Source organism: Leptodactylus fuscus, chromosome 7, assembly GCF_031893055.1.
Source record: "Leptodactylus fuscus isolate aLepFus1 chromosome 7, aLepFus1.hap2, whole genome shotgun sequence".
Taxonomy (NCBI): domain Eukaryota; kingdom Metazoa; phylum Chordata; class Amphibia; order Anura; family Leptodactylidae; genus Leptodactylus; species Leptodactylus fuscus.
Window position 1 is genome coordinate 30923318 of NC_134271.1, and position 24275 is coordinate 30947592.

General features: G+C 44.1%; 1 protein-coding gene across 6 annotated transcripts in view; it reads right to left on the reverse strand.

The window, feature by feature from the left end:
- Positions 1-1253: 1253 nt before the first annotated feature.
- The window catches only part of MUS81 (MUS81 structure-specific endonuclease subunit), a 62354-nt gene continuing 39332 nt past the window's right edge, over positions 1254-24275 (reverse strand). For 5 of the 6 annotated variants that reach the window (XM_075281557.1, XM_075281560.1, XM_075281559.1 and 2 more), the window contains 15 exons: positions 20875-21004; positions 20262-20401; positions 16971-17069; positions 16776-16856; positions 14663-14751; positions 13794-13949; positions 11115-11276; positions 10305-10432; positions 9641-9753; positions 7790-7906; positions 6939-7034; positions 4922-5047; positions 3264-3367; positions 2189-2272; positions 1254-1743 (listed from right to left, as the gene is read on the reverse strand). In XM_075281557.1, the coding sequence (XP_075137658.1) occupies positions 1677-1743; positions 2189-2272; positions 3264-3367; positions 4922-5047; positions 6939-7034; positions 7790-7906; positions 9641-9753; positions 10305-10432; positions 11115-11276; positions 13794-13949; positions 14663-14751; positions 16776-16856; positions 16971-17069; positions 20262-20401; positions 20875-21004 (1692 nt within the window). In that variant the 3' untranslated portion in view covers positions 1254-1676. The remainder of the gene's footprint in view (positions 1744-2188; positions 2273-3263; positions 3368-4921; positions 5048-6938; positions 7035-7789; positions 7907-9640; positions 9754-10304; positions 10433-11114; positions 11277-13793; positions 13950-14662; positions 14752-16775; positions 16857-16970; positions 17070-20261; positions 20402-20874; positions 21005-24275) is intronic. The other variant, XM_075281562.1, reaches the window with a different exon arrangement.

Sequence of the window (24275 nt, forward strand, 5' to 3'; positions counted from 1 at the left end):
AAATATAGCGCCAATGTATTCCACAGCGCACAAATCGCCACTTTATAATGTACAATATTATGTGAATACTAACCCATCATCATCCTAGATAGTACACGGGCTCCCAAATCATGGTAACATGTGAGTACTCAGCGCCGTAAGACAACAGGAACACATGCACACCCAACCTTAAGAAGGGAGTCTGTCACCAGAACCAAGCGTATCAACCCAACACTGCAGATAAATAGGTTACAGTCACCCAAACCACATAGTGTATTTCCCTTGTGAATTGCTCAAGCATAGAGATGAGCGAGTACTGTTTGGATCAGCCGATCCGAACAGCACGCTCCATAGAAATGAATGGAAGCACCTGGTACTTCCGCTTTGACGGCGGCCGGCCGCTTAACCCCCCGCGTGCCGGCTACGTCCATTCATTTCTATGCGAGCGTGCTGCTCATCTCTACTCAAGAACAAAAAATGCAATTGCGCCGGAATCAGTGATGCGGTCCCTGTTACAGAATGCAAAGAACTGGGGTTGATGGGGCAGCCTTGACAGGGTCCTAGAAGTAGTAACCAGTCAGGGTACAGCATTGGTCAGTCCCAAGGCAATGGGCATCTGTTGCTGAGATATCAGTTTTTGTCAACATGCAAATGAGCAAATTAGAACAACAAGAGCATTGCCACTTATCTCTATGGAGCAATGGAAATGCCCTTGTTGCACCAAAGAGCTCATTTGCATCCTGACATACACAGCAATGTCCCAGCAGCAGAGGTGTCCATTCACAACCTATGGCTATGCTTATATGCTGGGTTCTGATGACAGACTCCTTGTGAGAGGTCAGGGGCCAGTGAAAGCACACGCAGTTCACAATGGGAGTGGTGTGCGCAGTGACATAGGTTCACAATTCCTACAATGGTCAGATTTGGTTTTGATACAATGGTCCTAATACCTGGTTCATCTTCACACTCCACACATGATACAGTTTTGCGGCCGCCAGAGGAGCCTCACTGCATCCTGATCTATACCGTCCGATCAATAATCTGCATTTTCTCTATTCACAGACTATATTTCTATGAGTATCTTTAATAGGTAAATGCCCCTATACAATCATTGTTTATTGCTCCAGCACATAAAATCGAGAGCTATGCATCTTTGCAAATATCCAACTATTTATGGTGTATGGTCAGACCTTCCGTCTACTCTCCATAGTCTGCAGGATTTGTAGGATAGTTTTGCTACCTGTACAGTCCTCTGTGTAATGTAAGAACATACATTTTCTGCAAAACTATTTATTATTCAGTAGTAAATAGGAGTAGGTCACATTCACATAATGCAGCGGTAGAAAATATCAAGGATTTCATTGACACAAATACTTCAGCCGTCCATGATGAATACGGAATAATATAAATGGATAGAACTAGCTCTGGTATAGTCCAAGGCTCAGAACATGAGGTAGATTAAAGAACCAGATCAGGCTTCTGCAACCATCCAAATTTTCTTGGCAAGAAGAATCAAAACTTGGTCAACTATAACTTGATGGGACAATTTTCACCAGATTGTACCAGGTTAGCTGTGATGAAAAACGGGTCTACCCACCATGTATAGGTCACATTATATACAATCTATATACAAATATATCTGTAATCTGCTGCCAGTAAATCCATCAAGACAGATTTTCCAGGTTCATTGCTGTTGATCAGGACAAGGCCTCCTTGGTGCAGTAGAGCTGGGCTATAGTTTTGCTCATGACGGGTCCAAGGTTTCTGTAGAAAGATTAATAAAATAAATAGTGTCAGATCACATCCAGTATAAGGGTGCATTCACACGGAGTAACGTGCCACGTGACCTGGCACATATATGCTGTGTGAGATTGAGCGCCGTATACGCTCCCATTGATTTCAATGGGAGTTAGTCTCGTATGCGCTGTGTTATTTTGCGGCTGTGATCTTGCGGCCGCAAAATAACGCGGCGTATACAATCCAGGCTCCCATTGAAATCAATGGGAGCGTATACGGCGCTCAAAATCTCACACGGCGTATACGTGCCAGGTCACGCGGCACGTTACTCCGCGTGAATGCACCCTATAACAGATGACCTATGAATGAAAATACAGAAGCAGCTTTCTGCAGGCGCGTTGTGCACTTTGTCATACTGCCTGTTAGTAATAATCCTTGTATTACGGAGAGTACCCCATAGGGCAGGACATACCTCTGCAGCTTCCCACATTTCACATTGGACAACAGCTTCTCCTTCTCTTCGGTGGATGTACAAGATTCGTACGCAGAAAGCAGGCTGTGAGACAGAAGAACGATCAGATCAGAAGGATCACTCATCTATGATGATAAGCCACAAAGACCGCACCGCAGCCATCTATAGGCTCTGCAGAGCTTTGCCCTATAGAATTGGATGCTTTGTTAGCCAGCATGTCAATTTGTGGAAGAGTAATGCTCTGCAGGAAAACAATTACTGTTCACAGCACTAAGCATTGGCTAGGAAACTATTCATTGATTCCTATAGGCCCTTACAGATTATATATATATTTTTTTTTAATCTTATTTAATATAATTTTTTGAGCTGTGCAGGTCTGAATTCTCACAAGGTGATGCCACGATAGCTCAGAAGTAATTCATTTTCATTTTTATTATCTTGCTCAGTCCTATACAGCACTGTTGTTTTCACACGGCCATAGCTTGCTTTTGGTAGGAGTAAAGATTTCAGTTCCTGTGATTCATCTTCCCTCTCACAGTTCTTGCCTGTATTTCCAGCTGTCTCCATGCTTCTCTAGTACAAAGCTTAAGATAGCGAGACCGCTCTTTACCAACACTGTATTATTTGCTGCACAGCATGTGACTCAGGAAGGGGACAGGATCCGTCACGTCCCATATTTCAGGGATCACCATGTGTTCACACAAGCAGGAATTAAACACCACTCAGGTTGGATGAGACTGCTTTAGAGAGACGTCTCAGTTCCAGATAGTAACACTTGGGATACATCAAGACAACCATTTGCACATATTTGTGAAAGATTGGAAAATCCCTTTAAGGCGGAGGCCCCATATTGTGGAAACGCAGCTTTTTTTATTGCGGTTTTTCGAGCCAAAGCCAAGAATGGGCTACAAAAGGAATGAGAAATACATAGGAAGCTCTTATACTTCTCCCTTCTGCTCAATCCACCCTCGGCTTTGGCTCAAAAAAACGCAACAAAATCTGCAACAAAAAAGCTGCGCTTCCACAATGTGGGGCACATGTGCTCAGCAAGATCATAGCTTGGCTCATACACTACCTGGCCGGGGTGCTGTATCTATCCAGGATGGCTGCTGCCTTCTCACCACTAACCCCACTTATCTGCATCAGCTGTCGAGCAAACACTTCTTTTATGGTCTGGGCCTGTAGGTGAAAGAAGTTGTCTTATATAAGAATAGGCAGGACAGGCTAAAACTGGATAAGAAAACACTTGGTTACTGGGATCTCTCTGAAATTGCTTTACTTATACAATTTGCAAAAATTCTGACAAGTTTGCATTTCACCATTTTGGATATAAACACAGATAAGCGGAGACCTCCCTGTTATGATGCCAGGTTAGAAGCGCCTGGTCTTTTTTCCCTATGCATACAAACTCTTTCCATGACCCTTGGGTCTATTCCTTGGCCCTTTGCATTTCCCCGAGGGTGGGAGAGCTACAGAGGTTCTCCCCACGACACAGCAAAGGAGATGGGGTCAGCCAGCAATAATGTGTGCTTTTAGTTTAGACCTATTTGTGGCAGTTGAACATTACATTTTATATATTGTTGGTGTCCCCTGTACATAAAGGTAACTTAGCAGTGGCGTAACTACCAGAGTAGCAGCGGTAGCAACTGCCACAGGGCTCAGGACATTAGGGGTCCCAGCGACAGCCGCTACCGCTGCGTGTTTTTTCTTTTCTTAATAGGCCGTTACCGGCTAGAGTTACTCCAGCTGGTAACAGGCCCTATTTACTTACCGATCCTGACAGGGGCCGGGATCGGTAAGTGACGCCACGGGCTCCACAAACACTGTTATTATACTCAGAGGTCTTTCCAAATATAATGATCGGAGGCCCAGGAGAGGTAAGGGAACATAAAAAACAGTGTTACTTACCTCTCCGAGCTCCAAACAGGCTTTGGGCCTAGTTGTGTGATGATCCTGACGTAACATGACCAGGGCCTGCGTTCCAGGTCATGTGACGTCCCGGACGTCATTAAAGATGGCCAACACCACCAAGGACTGCAGGTGAGCCAGGGATAGGTAAGTGACAGTGGTTTTTATGTTTGTATCCCCCCCCTTGGGTCTTCGATTATTATACTCTGGGGTCTGAAAAGACCCCCCAGTATAATAATTGTTCATGGGTGACCACAATGAGGCATAATACTGTGTGCAGGGGCCACTATGGGGCATAATACTGTGTGCAGGGGTCATTATGGGGCATAATACTATGTGCAGGGGCCATTATGGGGCATAATACTGTGTGCAGGGGCCACTATGGGGCATAATACTGTGTGCAGGGGCCACTATGGGGCATAATACTGTGTGCAGGGGCCACTATGGGGCATAATACTATGTGCAGGGGCCATTATGGGGCATAATACTGTGTGCAGGGGCCACTATGGGGCATAATAGAGCACGCAGGAATGCGGGGGGAAGGGTGTCTCAGTCGATCGGTGTCTTTGGCGTCGGTCGGGGTGGGGTGGGGCATGTCCCCGCCATTCCTAGTTACGCCACTGCATATTAGCCTCCGTTACATGGGGAATACAGTCTCGTGAGACACTGAAGAGCTGATCTGGGTTGTGGTCATTGATATATCGATGTTCAATGAAAGGCACCTCCATATTTAGGCTCATCTACGCCTCACCAGACCTATCAGTGTTCTAAGTAAAGTGACAACGCACTTATGAGTAGTGGTCATGATAGTGTTCATTCCTTTACCTTGTTCTTCATAGCTCCTTCGTTGAAGTCCTTGAACTCTATGAGAATACAGCTCGGGTCATCCTGGTGAAACACTCGGTTACATTTCCCGGCTTCCTCTTTGGTGCAGCTCAGCAGCGTCTTGTTCTGTAACAATTTCAGCTCAGTATTACAGAAATCTCATTAATCTCATTATATTAGCACAAGGCTTCCATTTTTAGAATAAACCTAAATACATTCTTAAAAGTGCGCTCCTCTCCTGCTTTTATACGGACACCTGTAATAGGGTAAGGAACAGTTTTTCATGTTAAATACCGCATATAACAGTACACAGTAATACATGTAGTAGTAGCGCCCAAGTCCTTCACTAAGGCCCATGTTATACCACATTTTTCCCCCCTTTTAAAAAAGGTCTAAGACTAAAATCAGAACTAATCTGGACAGAAATAAAGGAATCTGCATGTTATTTGTTTCCTTCTGCAACTAATGGTAAATTTACCCAAAAGAAAACAGAACCAGGAGGCAAAAACACGGTGTGACCTTAGCCCGATAACGAACAAGTTAGGATAAATCAGAATGGTTTCAACCTGTTGTAAAATATATTAGTGACTTGGAAGGAATCCAGGGCAGACCTGTACACAAGGGGCACATGAGTGGGTGGCTTAAGCAGTCGCGTGTCGTGTGTGTGCAGGTCCCCACCGAGGTCAGCGATTGGCTGCCGCTGTCACCTGACACTAACTGAAGGTCTACACGTCTGGATGGCAAGGACCAAAATGGCAGTGGCAGGGCTGTCTATTGAGGCATTAAATCTGTTCTTCAATATACTCTAGGTTCACACTAGCGTAGGTCTACCCACGCTTCTGCTCCGTCAGAAGACCACAACAATAACTCTGCAGACACATATGGAACACAATGGACCCGGTTTAACTATAATGGGATCCATCGGGTGTCCGATCTTTTACGCTAAAACCGCCAGATAAAAAATTCAGACCTGCAGCACTTTTGCGGCCAGTAATTTTCTACGAATACTCCAAATTGAGACTCTAAAACAGGGGTGGGCAATTAATTTTCCCATGGGGCCACATGAGAAATTGTAACGGTTCTAGAGGGCCATGTGCACAGCAGCAAATTAAGCTCCACCCACTTCTCCGCTGACTCCGCCCATTCTCAATCATTTTTTTTTCCATGTGCCCCACAAAGTAATATCCTCCTACAGTCACCCTAACATTGTACCCCCCCCCCCCTCCACATTATAAGGTTTCCCTCCAAATGTCCCACAGTATTAATTCCCTCTCCTGGTGCCCCAGTATAAACCAGCAGAAACTAGAGGGGACATTAAACTGGGGGCAACTAGAGACAGACATGTCCCCCTCCAGCTACCCCCCATGGTTTAATATCCTCCTCCATCTGCCCCCTAGTTTACTGTCCCCTCTCCATGTGCATTCAGTTTAACTGCCCCCCTACATCTGCCCCTAGTCCCCCCTCTTGCTCACACATGCTGTCTCTTCTCTCCTTATCATCCAACAGCCCCATTGCCGGCAGCTTGCAGCAAGCGCACAGTCCCGTGTGGCTCCGCCCACTAACGAGTCATAGCCTATCCTGGTTATAGGCTGTGATGACATCATCACAGGTCCTTGAAAAAACTTCAACTAGCTATGCAGATCGGGGGGAAGCAGTCAGAGGGCCGGATGTGGCCCGCGGGCCGTACAATGCCCAGGTCTGCTCTAAAACATATGTGAATGTAGCCCTAGACATATATATTTCATATTCACAACATGAAATGGCTGCTCTGCACCATGTGTATTTGGTCATGGCAGAGTAAGTCAGCTAATACACAGTGTGAAGAAGCAGCAGATTTATAATCCAGCACCAACCATTGGGATACATCTGGTGCCTGTGTAAGTTTGACCCTCGGTTCCTTCTGGCTACCTTACTGCCTGTCACTTATATGGCCAAAGAAGTTGATGTTAGGCAACAATCTGTTTCATAGACCAAATGCAGAGAAGTAGACAAGTAATGTTCTAATTGCTGCTCTTACCGAGTACATGGTCTGTAAATACCGTGTCATTATGGTCAGGTACGCAGCAGACTCCCGCACATCTTTGGTACGTTTGATGAAGAATCCATCTACCACCTAAGTGATAAACCGTTCATTAACTGGGGTTTTTACTTCATAGACGTTCTGGATTCTAAAATGTCCATACACGTTCAATAAGCATCGCCAACAGACCTCTCCTGATCTCCATACACATGCATGATGAGTTTTGGCCAAGTATGCGCGTGTTATCAAGAGAGGGAAGGGAATAAGCCAATTAATAAAGCAGACACCTATGCTGCCATTTTATCTCTCCAGGGCATCTGGAAATTTCACTTGTCTGATCTTTTCCCCCAGAATCACCTGTCATGGAAGGGTTTGGTGGGCCCCACCCATACATATAGGTTAGAACAGGGGTAGGGAACGTACGGCTTTCCAGCTGTTGCAAAATTACAACTCCCAGCATGCATACTTTCTCTGCTGTTCTTGGAACTCCCATGGAAGTGAATGGAGCATGTTGGGAATTGTAGTTTCACAGCAGCTGGAGAGCCGAAGGTTCCCTATCCCTGGGTTAGAAGGATGGCCCAGCTGAAAACAGCAGCTTCAGTGGACTTTCCTGTAATGGTACAGGGGTCCCAAGGGTATCTAGAAGTATATTCCTGCTAATGGTTAATCTGTGATCAGAGTTTCATATTAGTAAAACAAGTCACCATTTCTACAAGTAAACCACTCTTGTGTAATGAATCAACTGTTCACAGCATGAATGTCTTTCCATAATGGGAAGAAAGAAAAGTATAAAATAACAGCACTCTCATTGCCAGGATCCACATCAGATATCTTATTGTATGCATTACCTGTGTATTCACGATGGCTTGCTGCAAGGTACTTTCAGGAATACTGAGGTGCTGTGCCGACCCATAATCCTCCACTAGATAGATCGGATGACTGAGACCGCACCGCTTGAGTCGGAACTACAATGATGAAAACAACAAAGTCAGAAAAAAAAAAAAAAAACACACAACATAAACCTATTAGTTTATTCAATGTCCAGTGACACCTATAGAACAGGGGTGGGCAATTAATTTTCCCATGGGGCCACATGAGAAATTGTAACAGTTCTAGAGGGCCATGCGCGCCGTGGCAAATTTAGCTCCACCCACTTCACTGACTCCGCCCATTCTCAATCATTTTTCCATGTGCCCCACAAAGTAAAATCCTCCTACAATCACCCGTACATTATACCCCCCCACATTATAACGATTCCCTCCAAATGTCCCACAGTATTAAGTCCCTCTCCTGGTGCCCCAGTATAAACCAGCAGAAACTAGAGGGGACATTAAACTGGGGCAGCTGGAGGGGGACATTAAACTGGTGGCAACTCTTTTTTATCATCCAGCAGCCCCCATTGCCGGCAGCTTGCATCATGCACAGTCCTGTGTGGCTCCGCCCACTAACGAATCATAGCCTATCCTGGTCAAAGGCTGTGATGACATCACAGGTCCTTGAACATCTGCCCCCTAGTTTAATGTCCCCCCTACATGTGCATTCAGTTTAACTACCCCCCTACATCTGACCCTAGTTCCCCCTTCTTGCTCACACATGCTGTCTCTTCTCTCTTTATCATCCAGCAGCCCCCATTGCCGGCAGCTTCCAGAAAGCACACAGTCCCGTGTGGCTCCGCCCACTAATGAGTCATAGCCTATCCTGGTGATCGGTTGTGATGACATCATCACAGGTCCTTCAAAAAACTTCCACTAGCTATGCGGGCCAGATAGAAGTAGTCAGAGGGCCGGATGTGGCCTGCGGGCCGGACATTGCTCAGGTCTGCCTATAGAAGATACTCTGTTCACATTTTCATTGGTTCAGGTTTTAGCCCCCGGATTAAAAGTCCATTATATTCCCACATTCTGAAATAACTGGCTCCCTGCTTTTTAATCTTTCTGCTGCATATCCTCCAGTTCCTAGTCCCCTCTATTTCTGTAACATTGTCACCAGCTCCTCAGACTACTATGTGGATATTGTGCTCTGGTTGTCGGAGACAATCCCCGTGCTCTTGGATAGACCAGACTGTTGGGGTCCAACTTCCCACCTATATGAAACTATTCCTCCCTTTGTTTACACATCATGGTCAAGGCTCCCGGCCTGTTATCTGATCTAGGACGGATAATGTGACTCACTGCTCTCTGAATGCGAGGGGGGCTGAGTTCTTTGCATTACTTTCAAAGCTGTCATCTCCTGCTCTGCGGTCTGGACAAACAGGTCAATAATGGAAGTTTATAAAAGCTATGACAGTGTCCGCTATCTCTCTCTATAGAAATAAGCATAACATTGAGTTTACTGCCTATCCATTGTCAGTCCCTGGAGAATGAAGTTTTTTTTTTTTTTTTTTTCTCCAAACCTGTGTAATGTTATATACATTTACTGTGTACATTATTTGATATGCATTATTATAGACTTCTAGTGAACATAATAAATAATCTCTTATGGTAAAAGCAAAGTCTATCTACTGAGATACTTCATAGTGGCCTATTCAGAAGTCAAAGTCTGTCCACCAGCCTGTTAGCATGGTGATGGAGCTGGATAAAAACAAAGGTTCATCTTTTTATTTTATTAAAGGTATAAGTGTTGAGACTCTTTACCACCACAAACAGAAATCTACCATTATACTAGTTATCAATCAGAATTTGTAAAACAATGCAACTTGCCTTTTGTTCCCGAAAACGTCCGTCTATAATACTTCCACAAAGGTCGTCCATCCTTTTCCTCTCAATAACATAATCCAGAACTAGCTCCCGCGCTTGTGGAATTCGTAGCTGTCCTATAAAAAAAAAATAATAAAAATTTTTTTCAATCTATATGTACAATGTATATTTGTATCTTGTTCCTGTTTGTTTTTTCCGTTTTATTTTTATGCTATAGCCCAGGATCATAGTGAAATGGTTTACTCCATGTATAATATATACATATCTATCTATCTATCTATCTATCTATCTATCTATCTATCTATCTATCTCATATCTATCTATCTATCTATCTATCTATCTCATATCTATCTATCTATCTATCTATCTATCTATCTCATATCAATCTATCTATATCGCACACATACACACACCAGAGAAAAGAGTTTGCTCTGGACGCCTTGGAGGTAAGTTATGGATTTTGCAGTCTGTTTTCCCCATGTTATCACATTGTTATTTTATACTTTTGTTATTTTACTGTCTTATTGTCAGGTTGTTGCATACAACGCGTTTTTTCCCTGCTCTGTTTTTACCACATCCAACATTAGCTATACAACCTAAGAACATAAACCACCATTAACTTTTGGCCATAGATTATTTTTCAGTATTTTTGACCCCACTTAGTTACCTGGCAATGGCTGCACCTTCTCTTGTGCTATCCACAGAAAGTCTCCAATGTGAAGTTTGCGGACATCAAAATGGACACCATTCCTTTTGAGTTCTGAAACTAATTCCTGTTTTCTGTGCGCTGCGCCCCTAAAAATGTGGATAAGAAACCCATTTTTGCTATGAACAATTATTGCAAGTTAAAGTTATATTGTATATGGTAAAAGATATTGTGCCATTCAGACCAAATACGAAGTTTTCTAGATCTCTGGGTGAAGTCATTCATTCTGCTTATGTCCACCAGATAAGTCATTCCGTGGTCATGTGATATACAGTCCGTGGTCATGTGATATACAGTCCGTGGTCATGTGATAAACACACGTGACCATAGATTGTATATCACACGACCATGGACATAAGCAGAAGGAATGACTTCACGCAGAGATCTAGAAAAGTATAAAGAACGGATACAGAAATTGATATCCCTTTAAATTATTTGATTTGGTCAGGAAAATTCCAAGAGCATAAATAAGGCGGCACTGCCAAACCTGTCCTGCCGACAAACCCTGAAGTATTTTCAGGATGCGTTTTATTTCTGTAGACATTTTAGCATCATGAAAAACAAAACTGCAGCAAAAGCATGCATCCACCATCTGTCCCTAGATGTATACTGTATACTACTTGTTGTATAATTCCTTCAGTACAATCCTTATAACAGGAGACACAATGTCTAGCTCTATACAAAGAAGTAGAGCGGGGCCAAGTCATAGAGGAGAATCAATATAACCACAGAGTTAGCAAATATACACTGCCCAAATTTTCACAGCCTTACCCTGTAGTTTCAATGAAGTCAACACAAAGGATAACATTGAACTGGCCTGGGCGCAGAGTGAAATCCGGCACATGGTTATAGCAGCTGGGTACAGGCTCTTCTCTTGGCTGTCTATTGGTGACCGAGGAGAAGGGCAGGGTAACAGTTTTATGCGAGGGGGGTCTGCAACCATAAAGAGAGTTGTGGTAAACAGAAGAAACAAGTATTGCTGTGGTTTACAAGAGGAGACATAGAAAGTACTGAGGCATCAATGGCATCTGGCCCTCAGGTCCTTCTATCACACATCAGATTTGTTGTACATGTGACACTAGGTTCACATTAGCGGCCAGAGTCTGTTCTGAGCTGTCCGTCTTCTGCATGCAGAAGACGGAAAGCTGTCAGAGCAGGTCTGGCCGTGAACGGCGGTGAGCGTTTTATGCTCTCCACCGCGAAATCAGGTTTTTTTAAACTGGACACAGAGTACTGCATGTCCGACTCTGTGTCCGATTTTAAAAAAATCGGTTTCGCAGCAGAGAGCATAAAACGCTCACGGCCGGACACCTTTCAAACCCATTCAAATGAATAGGTTTGAAAGGGTTCTGCAGGTTTCCGTCTCCTGCTCAGTTTTGTGCAGGAAACGGAAACCTGCAGAACGGAGTCCCAGGCGCAGATGTGAACGAGCATTTAGAATTGCATGTTCTGAATATTGGACAACTCAAACACATTATTACATTGGCGGGGTAACAAATATTGATTTGGACTCTTTAGTGCTGAGTTAACACATTATGTTTATGATACAAAACGTACATTACATAATCCTAGTCTAAAATTTTGGGACTCGAGTAGAATTAACCCCTTGACTGTCTCGAAAGTTTCCTGCTCAGAGTTTGAGCAAAGTAAGTAACTGTTTACCCAAAGGAGACGTTAGGTGAAACTGCAGAGGTAACAGTCACTTAAATGGCTCTAAGGGCTAGTTCACACGGGGCAAGGAATGGCGGATTTTGGTCCAGATTGTGATGCGGGAAGCCACGTCAGAGTAGGACCAAAATGCGCCTGCCGCGACTGTCGTGACCTCCAACAATCGTGCCTTCCCGCTCCACAGTAGGCCCAAATGAATGGGCCTAGTGCGGAGGGTGCAGCCGCAAGGTGGATGCCGGAGCTGAATCAGCCGCGGAATCCGTCTGAAGAAAGGGCAGCTCACTTCTTTTTCCATGAGTGGGAACATACTGCTCTTCGGAAAAAAGTAAACTAGCAGTCTACATAGACCTCTATTGTGAGGGCGCCGATTCTGATGTGGATTCGGTGCCAAAATCCGCCCCCTCTTGCCCCGTGTGAATGAGCCCTAACGCCAGAGCCACGGGATCTACAGCCTGATATATCACTGGTTGAAGTAGAGCGGCATATACTCACAGCTTTCACTTCAAGCAGTGCGCGTGGAAGACGTGCAGCTTGAGACGGAGAAAGATTCCTCATTCTCCTGTACTCGTGACTTCAGATGACCCAGGGGGGAGGTAACATTGAGTTTTGTTAATGTCGTCTCCCCATCATCAGAGAACATAGTTTTACATTACATCGTTTTATCTTTGTATGCCTACAACCCCTAAAACAAAATGGGTACATTATGTATTCTACAGGATAAACTATAAACCTAAAGCAAACCCTCCTCTGTCCCCGCTCCCCCATTACCCCACATGATATGATGCCGTTTCAGGTACCATCTGCACATTAAAGGACACGACTGGTGACGGCCCATACAGTCTTATGTTTGTGTAATGACAGTAACCTCGATCACAAAATTGTCTGATCACTGTATAAGTAATGCCGCCCCTGCTATCTCTTGTGTCACCCCCTCTACATCATAGATTGTAAGCTCTTGTGTACAGCGCCCTTAGTCCCATTTTGTGAAGTGACTATTTCCTTGTAATGTATCTTTTTGTCTGTACTTGAACCAAATTGTACAGCGCTGCGGAATATGTTGGCGCTATATAAATAAAATGTATAATATTATTATTATATTATTATTAATAAATCTTAAAATGCAGGTGGCCAAATTCATTGTCATCTTCTTGAACGCAAAAAGTAATAAAATGTCAAAAAACCATATATACCCACAAAATACAAGGTGTTGCAAAGCCACATGGAAGCCAAATCTAAAATGTAGTGAAGGGAATGCAGGGAGGGTTAAAAATGATAAGGGGTTGTGTGTCAGCTGCATTTACAAGAGCCATAAATTCTAAATCTGTGATTAAAAAAAAAAAAAATTAATAAAAAAATAAAATAAAATAAATGACTTTTTGTGATTTTTTTTGCAATTTTAATGTGACTGTTAGGGGGTTAAATTCCAACTCTAAGTTATGCCATTGGTTTAGCTATAGAACTGATCCATATAAGAAGTGAAGCACGGCTACAATATATTGCATTGACAGTAATGACGGCTGTAAATCGGAGACTTCCCAGCATTCCTTGCTGGCTCAGTCTCTGTGCACAGCTTGCTCTGCTGATTTCTATTCTGGGAATGAAGTCTCATGACCAAGCAGTGCACAGTCATCGAGTGCAGGGAAACAAGAGCGTGAAAGCAGCTCTGACTACAGTCCGGGCTAGAATAATGGAAATCTACAAGTTACAATAGGGTTTCTATAGATTAGATATACATATATGCTGGAGAGTTGGGCCCGTATAATCTTTTTTGCATATACTTACAATACATTTTGGGTCTTTTCTCTACAATGCTGCTTTTCCTGGTCCTCTTGGTCTTCCTCGGATGGCGTGGTACCACCATGACTGGCGCTATCGAGCTCTTCTAGAGCAGCCTCCAATCTCTGTGCTAGCTGAAGCCCCTTGTCAGTAAGAGAATATCTGCACAGGAAATATAACACGTTAGGAGGCGGCCGGCTGTGGCCATGCCAGGTAATGCAATAAACATGATGGCCGACGTCTATAAAGTCAAGGAATGGCAAAGCATGGAGACCGGAAGCGGCCAGATTCCAGCTTTAGACCTTAGGCTAAGGCTCTATTCAGATCACGGTTTTTTCATCAGTTCAATGGATGCAAAAATCATTGATGTCTATGTAAACGGACGACGATCAGCTTGTATCTGTTAAATAGAGGTACAAAAAGTCATGTGAATAGCGTCTTATATTCTAATGATAGAGCCTTCTATGGGGTCCAATATCAATCAATGAATGGACAGAATGAATAAATATCTAGCTTTAGGCCATCGCACTGATTCGCAGACATGTGTGACATGCATGGCTTGTGAATGACTTGCACACGGGGCGGGGGGTGATCACAGGGCTAACAAGGACTGGTATAACACTAATGTTTGGTTATACAGGTAGGAGAGTCTGACGTCAGTGCAAATAAAAGACGCCTTACATACACACTGGCTTCTAGGTAGGTTAGTTGATGTCTGGGGTTGCAACCAGCAATGGGTGGAAAGTCCTTGTAAGAAGTGTTTTCTTAAGGTCATGTGGTAAAACAACAACTCCCAATTCTCTCCAGACACATTATCAATGCATTTATAGTCTTGGGACATTGAAGGAGAATATTGTGAAGGCTGGCTGTGTTACCTGGCCGGGCTGTGAGTTTTCATGACCAGCTCCTTCTGAATCAATGTGCTAACAGAAGACCAGGCGGTGTATTTACTGCTGGGGTCGGTCTGTAGGAGAGAACAGGCGAGGCAGCCATTACTTGTATGTCTCTAATACCGAAGATCATGGAAGAGATGATAACATACCTGGCTAAACACCAAGAAATACAGCAATATAAGCAATCTAGAATCTCTACATAAAGGGAGTCTGTCACCAGAATAGCCCCTTGTAAATAAAGCGCAGTCATGTGCATTTTTCTGTTTCCTGATCGGCGCCTCTATAGCGTTTTTCCTGATATTCCAATGAGCCCATTGGTGCACTGAGGGCGTCCATGTGGTTCTCCAGCGTCCAGTCGCTCCATTTCTCTCTTCTGTGAATGACATGTCCAAGAACAATCATAGCAGGCAGCTCTTTATGCTATGGGAACAGCAATGACGTCCTCTTTGCGCCAAACAGTTCATTATCATACCAGGAAAAAAAGCGAATATCTCCGACTGGAAAATTAGGGGGAAAAAAAAAGGGACTGTTCTGGTGACCCATATGGCTTAGATTGTAAGCGCTCGCTCCCATTGTGTGAATTGATAATTCAAGTCTGTAAGTGAACTCGGGCATGTATTTTGCGGGTACATAAGAATTTTTCATCAGTTTTTATTGCTTTTTGTTTTTGAGAGTCAGATCAGAAAATATAGATTCTGGTATCTGAACATTAATGTTTGTTATCAATGTTATGTACAAGTAACGTACTCATTTCATTTTATGGGTTATTATAGATGTGGTGAGACCAATTGTGTGTTTTTATTTATTTAAAAATAATAATAAATTGGACTACCCCTTTAATTAAAGGAGATGTAAAGTGACACAGCTTTTTGCTCACAGAAATTAAACTAAATTTCCCATTGTTGCGATTTCATTCACCCGTCTTGCATATATTGTGACACAGACAGAGAGCTTTCTTCCCTCTCGGAGTCAGTGACATACAGGGTCGCTTTGTAGGGTCAGCCAGCTTCCTTTCGGTTTCTGCATCAGTCATGATGGAGTAGGTGACAGGTTTAGCTAAAAGTTGACAGTGTTGACCTACAAGCATGGAATAGACAAGGAACCGCCCAATGTAAATTTGTCACTCCAGGGTGCTGCACAGTAGCCTGTTCAGTGTGGGTTTAGCGGTCTGTAATTTGTTTTGGTGGATGAGGATTTCTCAGCATAATGTCCTTTATACCTGGGATGACTAAGTGTGTCCTCTCTTTTATTTAGCCTCTGTTCACACAACATTAGGCATTGATGTTTACGATACTCTTAGGCTATATATGTCTATGTGATATACAGTATATATTATTATACATATTAAAAGGGTACAAAATACAAATGAATAACTCGCTGGTATAGGAGGTGGAAAAAAGGGCGCTACCTGTGAGCGCTTATATTCTACAAGGCAAGTAACAGTAAGTAAGGGCCGAAGCTCCAGAGGAGTTGTACAATTGTGGAATTCAGGTTTCTTTGAAGGTTTTGTTTAATGGAGGATGATGGGGGAAAAAAATCTTGAAGATGGTTCTGTGATGAGCAGACAAACGGAGAGCAGAAATGGAAGTTCTAGGACGGCCCTGTATGTCATTAATAGTGAATTCTGTGAACAATGGGTGACCAGTGTCGGGATTAGCAGGCAGAGCCATAGAGGAGAAACCAGGAGAGAGATGGATAACCTGCGGAATAGAGTAAAGGGTGGACTACAGGGTCACTACAGTTATATGGGATACCACACAGCAGAAAGTTACAGAAGTCTAGGAGGAAAATAATGACGCATGTACTCGCATTTTTAGCTATTAGTATATCTTCTCTTTCCTGCATAGGGAAGTGCGGCCATTGTTACAGCTGTCCACTGCAAAAATAAGCCCAAAACAGCTTTACACCAGCTTTACATCCAACACGGGATTCCCTGCCATATACACTAACGTAATGTGAATATTCTTATTTATTCATTGGCTTATGTACAGAGTATGGTATATATTGCTGGTACGTATTCAATAAACATTTGTCCCAGCTGACGAAAATGTAAGCAAAAAAAGAAGTAATAGAACAACTTGGAAGTATGGCTTACCAACGTGAAAGACTTGTCACACAGGGGCTGGGCTTCTCTCTGCAGCTCCGTCTTGGTCATGTAGCCTTTGGAATTTGGATTCTTTATTAGTAAAATAAAACAACAGAAATATATATAAGGCGGCACGCTTCATTTACAACATCCGGTAGTGGTTGAGTCCTTGTAGCTCAGGCCTGTTACATACATGTTCCTTACCTTGCTCTCTTTGTACAGGGTGAGCAGGACCGCATAGCCTCCCGATCTCTTCTGTGGGACATACTCACGCTGCTTTTTTCCGTCTGTCTTTTTCTTTTTCTACAGGAACACAAGCACAATTTATAGTGATGTCACATTCAGAATACAAAGCACAGCACATGCCGTACCAACCAGTACCATTCCTGATAGCCAGGAAATTACAATATGCAGGTTTTACTGAGGACAAAGTCATAAGTGGGTTGAAGTTGCTGCAGGATGTGACAAGGTCTGTACATACACATCATAAATGGTATAACATGGAGGGAAATATTTGATAATCATGAAAATTGGTAATAGATAAATCAGGATAAACAGATGGTCTCTTCATCCCATTATCAAGATGAGGTAGTCACCCTCAAGTATAAGCCTGTATGGCACCACTGCTGAATACTCATACTGACACTCCATACCACCTACAAAGCCGTATGGACAAGCAGAACACGTCCTGCCCCCTCGTGTTATACAAACGCTTTCTCACTGTAGCTGCTCCGTTAATAGAGGGGATTGTAGTGAATGGTGGACTCCCACCACTAACATTCATAAGGGATGATGAATTAGTCACCGCTCAGATTACATATATTTACAACCCCAAATAACTTTATATACTATGTGAATCCAAATGGAGGAATGATTACACCCAGGAATGATGCGCTCCTCATCAAGAACACGATAAAGACGCCTTGGAGTACGATAAACCAGGCTTTGTATAAATACAGATAATGTGTTTAGGGATATGATAGCATACAAAAAGGACGCACCCCTTCATCAGATCTTGGCGGTCTGTAATTGTGAGACTGGTCTCTAGTCTAGACTAGAGGCCGCCAAGATCTGGTGAAGGGGTGCGTCCTTATTGTACGCTATCATACCCTGAAAAGCGTTATTTGTATTTAAATAAAGCCTAGGCATCTTTATCGTGTTCTTGAAGAGGAGCGCATCATTCCTGGGTATAAGAGCTACATGCTCAATTTGGATTCTGATTGTTATACGGTCAGTCTTCCCAATGACCCGTCATCCCAGATGGATGTGACCCTTGCATAAAGTTATCCCTGCAAAGTTAAAGGGGCTCTATCATTGGGAAATGTCATTTTTAAGGGGATTCTACCACTAAAACACATTTTTTTCTAGTTACCACGTCAGAATAGCCTTTAAAAAGGCTATTCGACTCTTACCTGTGGAAGTGCTCTCCGCCGCACCGTTCGTTCAAAATACCGGTTTGTACCGGTATGCTAATTAGTTCTCTCGCAGCGATGGGGGCGTCTCCATCGCAGGAGCAGCGATGGGGTCGTCCCCATTGCAGCTCGAAAACCGACCGCAGCGCCGCCTCTCTGGTCTTCGGTGTCCTCCCCTTGCTTCTTCAGCGTACTGTCGGACGTCTGCGCAGTATGCTCTGTTCGGCGAAGACTGCCGAACGTACTGCGCATGCGCGAAATTGCGGTCCCAGCCATAGTGTGGGCACCGCAATTTCGCGCATGCGCAGTACGTTCGGCAATCTTCGCCGAACAGAGCATACTGCGCAGGCGTCCGACAGACGCTGAAGAAGCAAGGGGAGGATACAGAAGACCAGAGAGGCGGCGCTGCGGTCGGTTTTCGAGCTGCAATGGGGACGACCCCATCGCTGCTCCTGCGATGGAGACGCCCCCATCGCTGCGAGAGAACTAATTAGCATACCGGTACAAACCGGTATTTTGAACGAACGGCGCGGCGGAGAGCACTTCCACAGGTAAGAGACGAATAGCCTTTTTAAAGGCTATTCCGACGTGGTAACTAGAAAAAAATGTGTTTTAGTGGTAGAATCCCTTTAACTAATCACATACTTGCATAGCCTTTAGAAAGGCTATTCCACACCTACCATTAGTATGTAAATTGCCTCAGTAGATTTTGATTAAAGAGGACCTTTCATCAGATCGGGCACATGCAGTTTTATATACTGCTGGAAAGCTGACAGTGCGCTCAATTCAGTGCACTATCGGCTTTCCCGATCTGTGCCCGGTGTAAAGCGCTATCGGTCCCGGTAGACGAGTATTATCAGGAGCGGGACGGGGGAGTTCCTCCCCGCTCCACAGTACAGCGCGATAGGCGCTGCTGGGCAGAAGGGCGTCCCTGGCTAAGTGTCAGAAACGCCCTTCTGAATGTAAAGCGCTACGGTACCGGGAGCGATAGCGCTTTACACCGGGCACAGATCGGGAAAGCCGATAGTGCACTGAATTGAGCGCACTGTCAGCTTTCCAGCAGTATATAAAACTGCATGTGCCCGATCTGATGAAAGATCCTCTTTAAGGGCTCATTCACATCTGCACCCGGGGTTTCCGTTATACAGGTTTCTGTTTCCTGCCCGAAACTGGGCAGGAAACAGAAACCTGCAGGCATTTTTCAAACACAATTATTTGAATGGGTTTGAAAAGTGTCCAGCCGTGAGCGCCGATGAGCATTTTATGCTCTCTGCGGCGAAACCGTTTTTTTTTTTTAACCGGACTCAAAGTCTGACATGCAGGACTTTGTGTCCGATTTAAAAAAATGGTTTTGCCGCGTAGAGCACAAAACGCTCACCGGTGCTCATGGCCGGATACGGTCTGACAGGTTTCCGTCTTCTGTCGGCAGAAGACGGAAACCTGAAAACGGGTGTGAACCCAGCGTTAGTCCATTTTTATTCATATGCTAATGAGCTTCAGTCCATGCACTGAAAGAGTCTGTGTACTGTCTGCACTACGTGTATGCACAGCAGAGACAAGTCATCAGCACTTGTGCAAACACGTAGAGCAGACAGTGCATGCAGACACTTCCGGTGCACGGTCTAAGCTCATTAGCATATGTATAAAAACGGACTGATTCCAAATCTACTGAGGCAATTTACATACTAAAGGTAGGTGTGAAATGGCCTTTCTAAAGGCTATGCAAGGATGTGCTTATCTAAAAATGACATTTCCCAATGATAGAGTCCCTTTAAAGACCATTTCCCCATTTGGGCAAAGCGAAATTCCACAGGATCTTGAGGAGAATCTAGGGTGAATTTGCAGTTTTCAGTCAAGCAGGAGTGCAGCCTTTCCTGTACTGATATCCTCTACAACCCATTTATATACCATGTGCTGCTGGATATTACATCTGTTCTAGGATGTCACATTGCTTTCCTGTAAATGCTTCATTCGTTCTGCTAGTAAAAGCCTCATCCATATTTCCGATATAAAGCCTGTGTTACATATTTTAGTGATGCAGTCTTCCTACTGTGCCCCATCACATCTTGGAAGGGGCACTTACTGTAGGCGACGGTCCGTCCCTGGGATTATTACGCAGGTCTCCTTCCAGTGCAGAAGACGTGGGAGGTGGAGAGGAGGTTCTCTGCTGGCTTTTGTTTTTATCATGGCTGCTGGGTAGCGAGTGAATTGGAGCATTGGGTCCTGTAAAGAGAGGAGAATATATTACTGAGCTGTACACGTTAGGCGGCTTAACAGATATAAAAATTCCCCCATATGCCAATAACATTACCTCCTAATCTGTTCCATATTTCTGAATAATTAATAAATATGATGTAATAGATTACAGTTACCACTAGATGGCAGCACTGCTAAAGATATAAAATTGAGCTGACAGTCTGAAGCCATTTTATGGTCGTTTCAACCAAGGCAAACATATTTGGCATCCAGGACCAAGCATGGACACGTCTAGCAATGCTCGCACACGTGACCCTAAAGCATGCAGTGGACTTTCGCAATCCAACGCTAACATTAACAGAAACTGCTCTCTTCCACCTAGTACAAAGCATACCACTTCCCGTGACGTGTAGTAAGACAGAAACACGGCTGAAGCTGCGATTCATCATACATAGAAAATAAAAGTATGGCGAATCTATACTGAATACTAAAATACGCACCGTGCTCTGCATAATGCTTCTCCAGCCGCTGATCCAACATCTTACAAATCCCGTCTCCAAAATTCTGCAGGATTTTTGCTTCCTTCCCGTTTTGAAGAGGTAGAGGATACTTCTTCAGGGAGCTAATGGCCTAGGAAGAAAAGTGGACGTCATAAGGCTGAGTTCATGTGAACAGACCTGTGTGAACAGGACCTTACAATATTTCTTACCCATCCTGATGTTCTAGCTACAGATTATGTCATTACGACTGTGACACACAGTATACAGTATTGTTATGTGACGCTGTAAACATTAGTCATCCTCGTCAGCACTAACATCAGAAAGTCTCGTGACCGAGGACGTACACACGACCATACAAGTAACACCAGGACCAAGATGTCGCAGCTGTAAAACCAGAGGAAGGATATATTCACAAGAAGCGCTTTCTGTAAAATAAATACTCCGGAGACGCTGCGGGAAAAATCGCGGCGTTGTACAGTGCAGGCAAAGTGGATGGGATTCATACGAATCCCATCCCCACTTTGCGGAAGAAATCGTAGCGTGGACACGCTGCGATTTGCAAAGCAGTTGCGGCTTTGCAAATCACAGCATGTCAATTATATCTACGGAAACGACGGCGGCTTTTCCGTAGATATCATGTTAAGAGAAGGTCCGCAGAGGAAAACTCTGTGAACTTTCTCTTAAAAGCGCTGCGGAAAGAACCACAATGCGATTGCGCAGCGGTTCTTTCCACAGCGCATGGCCCATGGGGCCTTAGCCTTAGGCTAAGGCCCCACGTTGCAGAAACACAGCTTTTTTTGTTGCAGGGTTTTGTTGCAGTCTTTTGAGCCAAACCAGGAGTGGATTGAGCAGAAGAAGAAGTAGAAGAAATTCCTTTATATTTCCCTTTCCTTTTGTAGCCATTCTTGGTTTTGGATCAAAAAACCACAGCAAAATCTGCAACAAAAAAAAGCTGCGTCTCCGCAACGTGGGGCCTCAGCCTTAATAAGTCATCATCAAAACCACATCAATATGGCAGCAGTGCAACACATTTATCTATAACCTTGGGCCATATTTCTGTATGCTGCCAATTTTAAAGCGATCCTATCATTTAAACTCAATTTTTTTTCTGCCTACCACGTAGGAATAGCCTTAAGAAAGGCTATTCTTCTCCTACCTTTAGATGTCTTCACCGGGGCGCTGTTCGGTATATAATCCGGTTTTCGTCAGTATGCAAATAAGTTCTCTTGCAGCACTGTGGAAGCCCCCAATGCTGCGAGAGAACTCTCTAGTGCCGCCTCCATCTTCTTCAGGAATGGGTCTACTTCGCGTCTTCTTCTGGGGGTTGGCTTCAAACTTCTAGGCCTCGGACCTAAGGCAAAGCCAATTGTGCATGCCTGCCGGCCACAAGAAAATGGCCACTTACAATACTGTGCAAGCGGCCATTTTCTTGTGGCCGGCAGGCATGCGCAGTTGGCTTTGCCCTAGAGGTTTGAAACCACCCCTGGAAGAAGAGGCGAAGAAGACCTGTTCCTGAAGAAGATGGAGGCGGCGCTGGAGAGTTCTCTCGCACCATTGGAGATGCCCCCAGTGCTGTTTGAGCGCTGGGGCCCGCCCTCAGTGCTGAGAGAAAACTCATTTGCATACCGACGAAAAACGGGATTTCTACGGAACGGCGACGCGGAGAAGACATCTAAAGGTAGGAGAAGAATAGCCTTTCTTAAGGCTATTCCTACGTGATAGGCCGAAAAAAACTGAGTTGAAATGATAGGATCCCTTTAAAGGAGCACTAGACACAGAAAACGCACAAACATTTTAAAAATCCTCATCCCTTCTTTCCTTTACACCTTCCTTTCTCTAGTCTTAATCTGTCTCATCTTATCCTATCCTATCCTATAGTTTGTATGTTTGGATGTTTGTTCCTCAATCACGCAAAAATGGCTGAACGGATTTGGATGAAATTCGGCACATAGCTAGATTGCAACCTCGATTAACACATAGGCTACTTTTATCCCTGTAAATGACATGGCTTCACCACGGTTATGAATTTATGTTCACATACTATATTACACTGCTCTTGCAGCAGCTTATCTCAGGTTCTGATAGTCAGGTCTGTTATCTCTCTATGTAAACACTCAGCTAACCCTCAGTCCATTGTGTACATGCATTTGCATATTATCTGATCTGCTCCAGGCAACATGCTGACACATTGGATGGGAAAACACCTTTAATCCAAATTATCAGTTTGCCAATTTTAAACATGCCAGGAAAAAGAAATCTAATTTTAGTCAAACAATGAGAGCTATGAAGGTAGCCAGAAGTCAAAAGAGTTCTCCTCAAGCGGAGCTGAGGGGGATCATCGATGCCAACAACAAGCTCATTACATGGCGTCCCAGCGAACTGCTGAGATGCTGGAACAATCACGGTCACAGCGCGAGGAATGAGTTCAGCGGCAGGCCAGCTTCAAAGCTGTCGAAACACCGCAGCAGGCAAACCATCGGCGGAAGCAATTTGCTGAATATAGGCGGATCATCGACGCCAAGAACACGCAGACAAAGTCGCGGGCAGGGGCTTGTATCTGATAAATACAAGTCTGTGTTTCAGTATTTCAGTCCTGAGGCAGGTTGTAAAACTACCAGCTCCCTGCGGTGCCTTATCTACAGTACAACAAACCAATTGTTAAAGAGCTTGTCTAGTTTCAGCTCATTACCAGGCAGATGAAAATGTTACTTTCAATCAATATACATCTAGTGTATATGACTAGGTTAACCCTTGAATTTGTCTGGATTTTACAAGACTATTAGTGCCAGGATCTTGCAGAAAATGCTGAGACTGACAGGTTTATAGTTAGCATGTTTTTCTAGGTTCAATTTGCAGGAGGGGGATGCACCCAGTTTATAAAGAGGCATACATATCTCCTATCACCATACACAATATATGTCAGCTATAGGAGGTGCCAACAATAAGACTAAGGCCCAGTTCACATCTGTGATTGGTATTCCATTTGGGGAGTCCATTTGGGGACCCCTGAACAGAACACCGAACGCAGTAAAAAACAGTTAGCTAAGAAACCACACGGACCCCATAGACTATAATAGGGTCAGTGTGTTTTCCACACGAATCACATGGAGAGAAGAATACTGCAAGCAGCACTTTGCTCTCTGCATGATTCGTGCGGACACTTATAGTCTATGGGGTCTGTGTGGTTTCTTAGCGAACAGCTTTCTTAATGCGTTTTGGATGATGGGTTTGCATGATTTTTGAAGGACTCTGCACTGGACAAACACCCATTAAATGTGGGGCAAGACATGTATGCCAATTTGCCAAATATGATGACCCACTCATTCAATCGGAGAGTCAGGCTATTAGTCACATGACACATCTGAGGACCCTCGGTGACAAAGTTACCCTCATTGCAATTT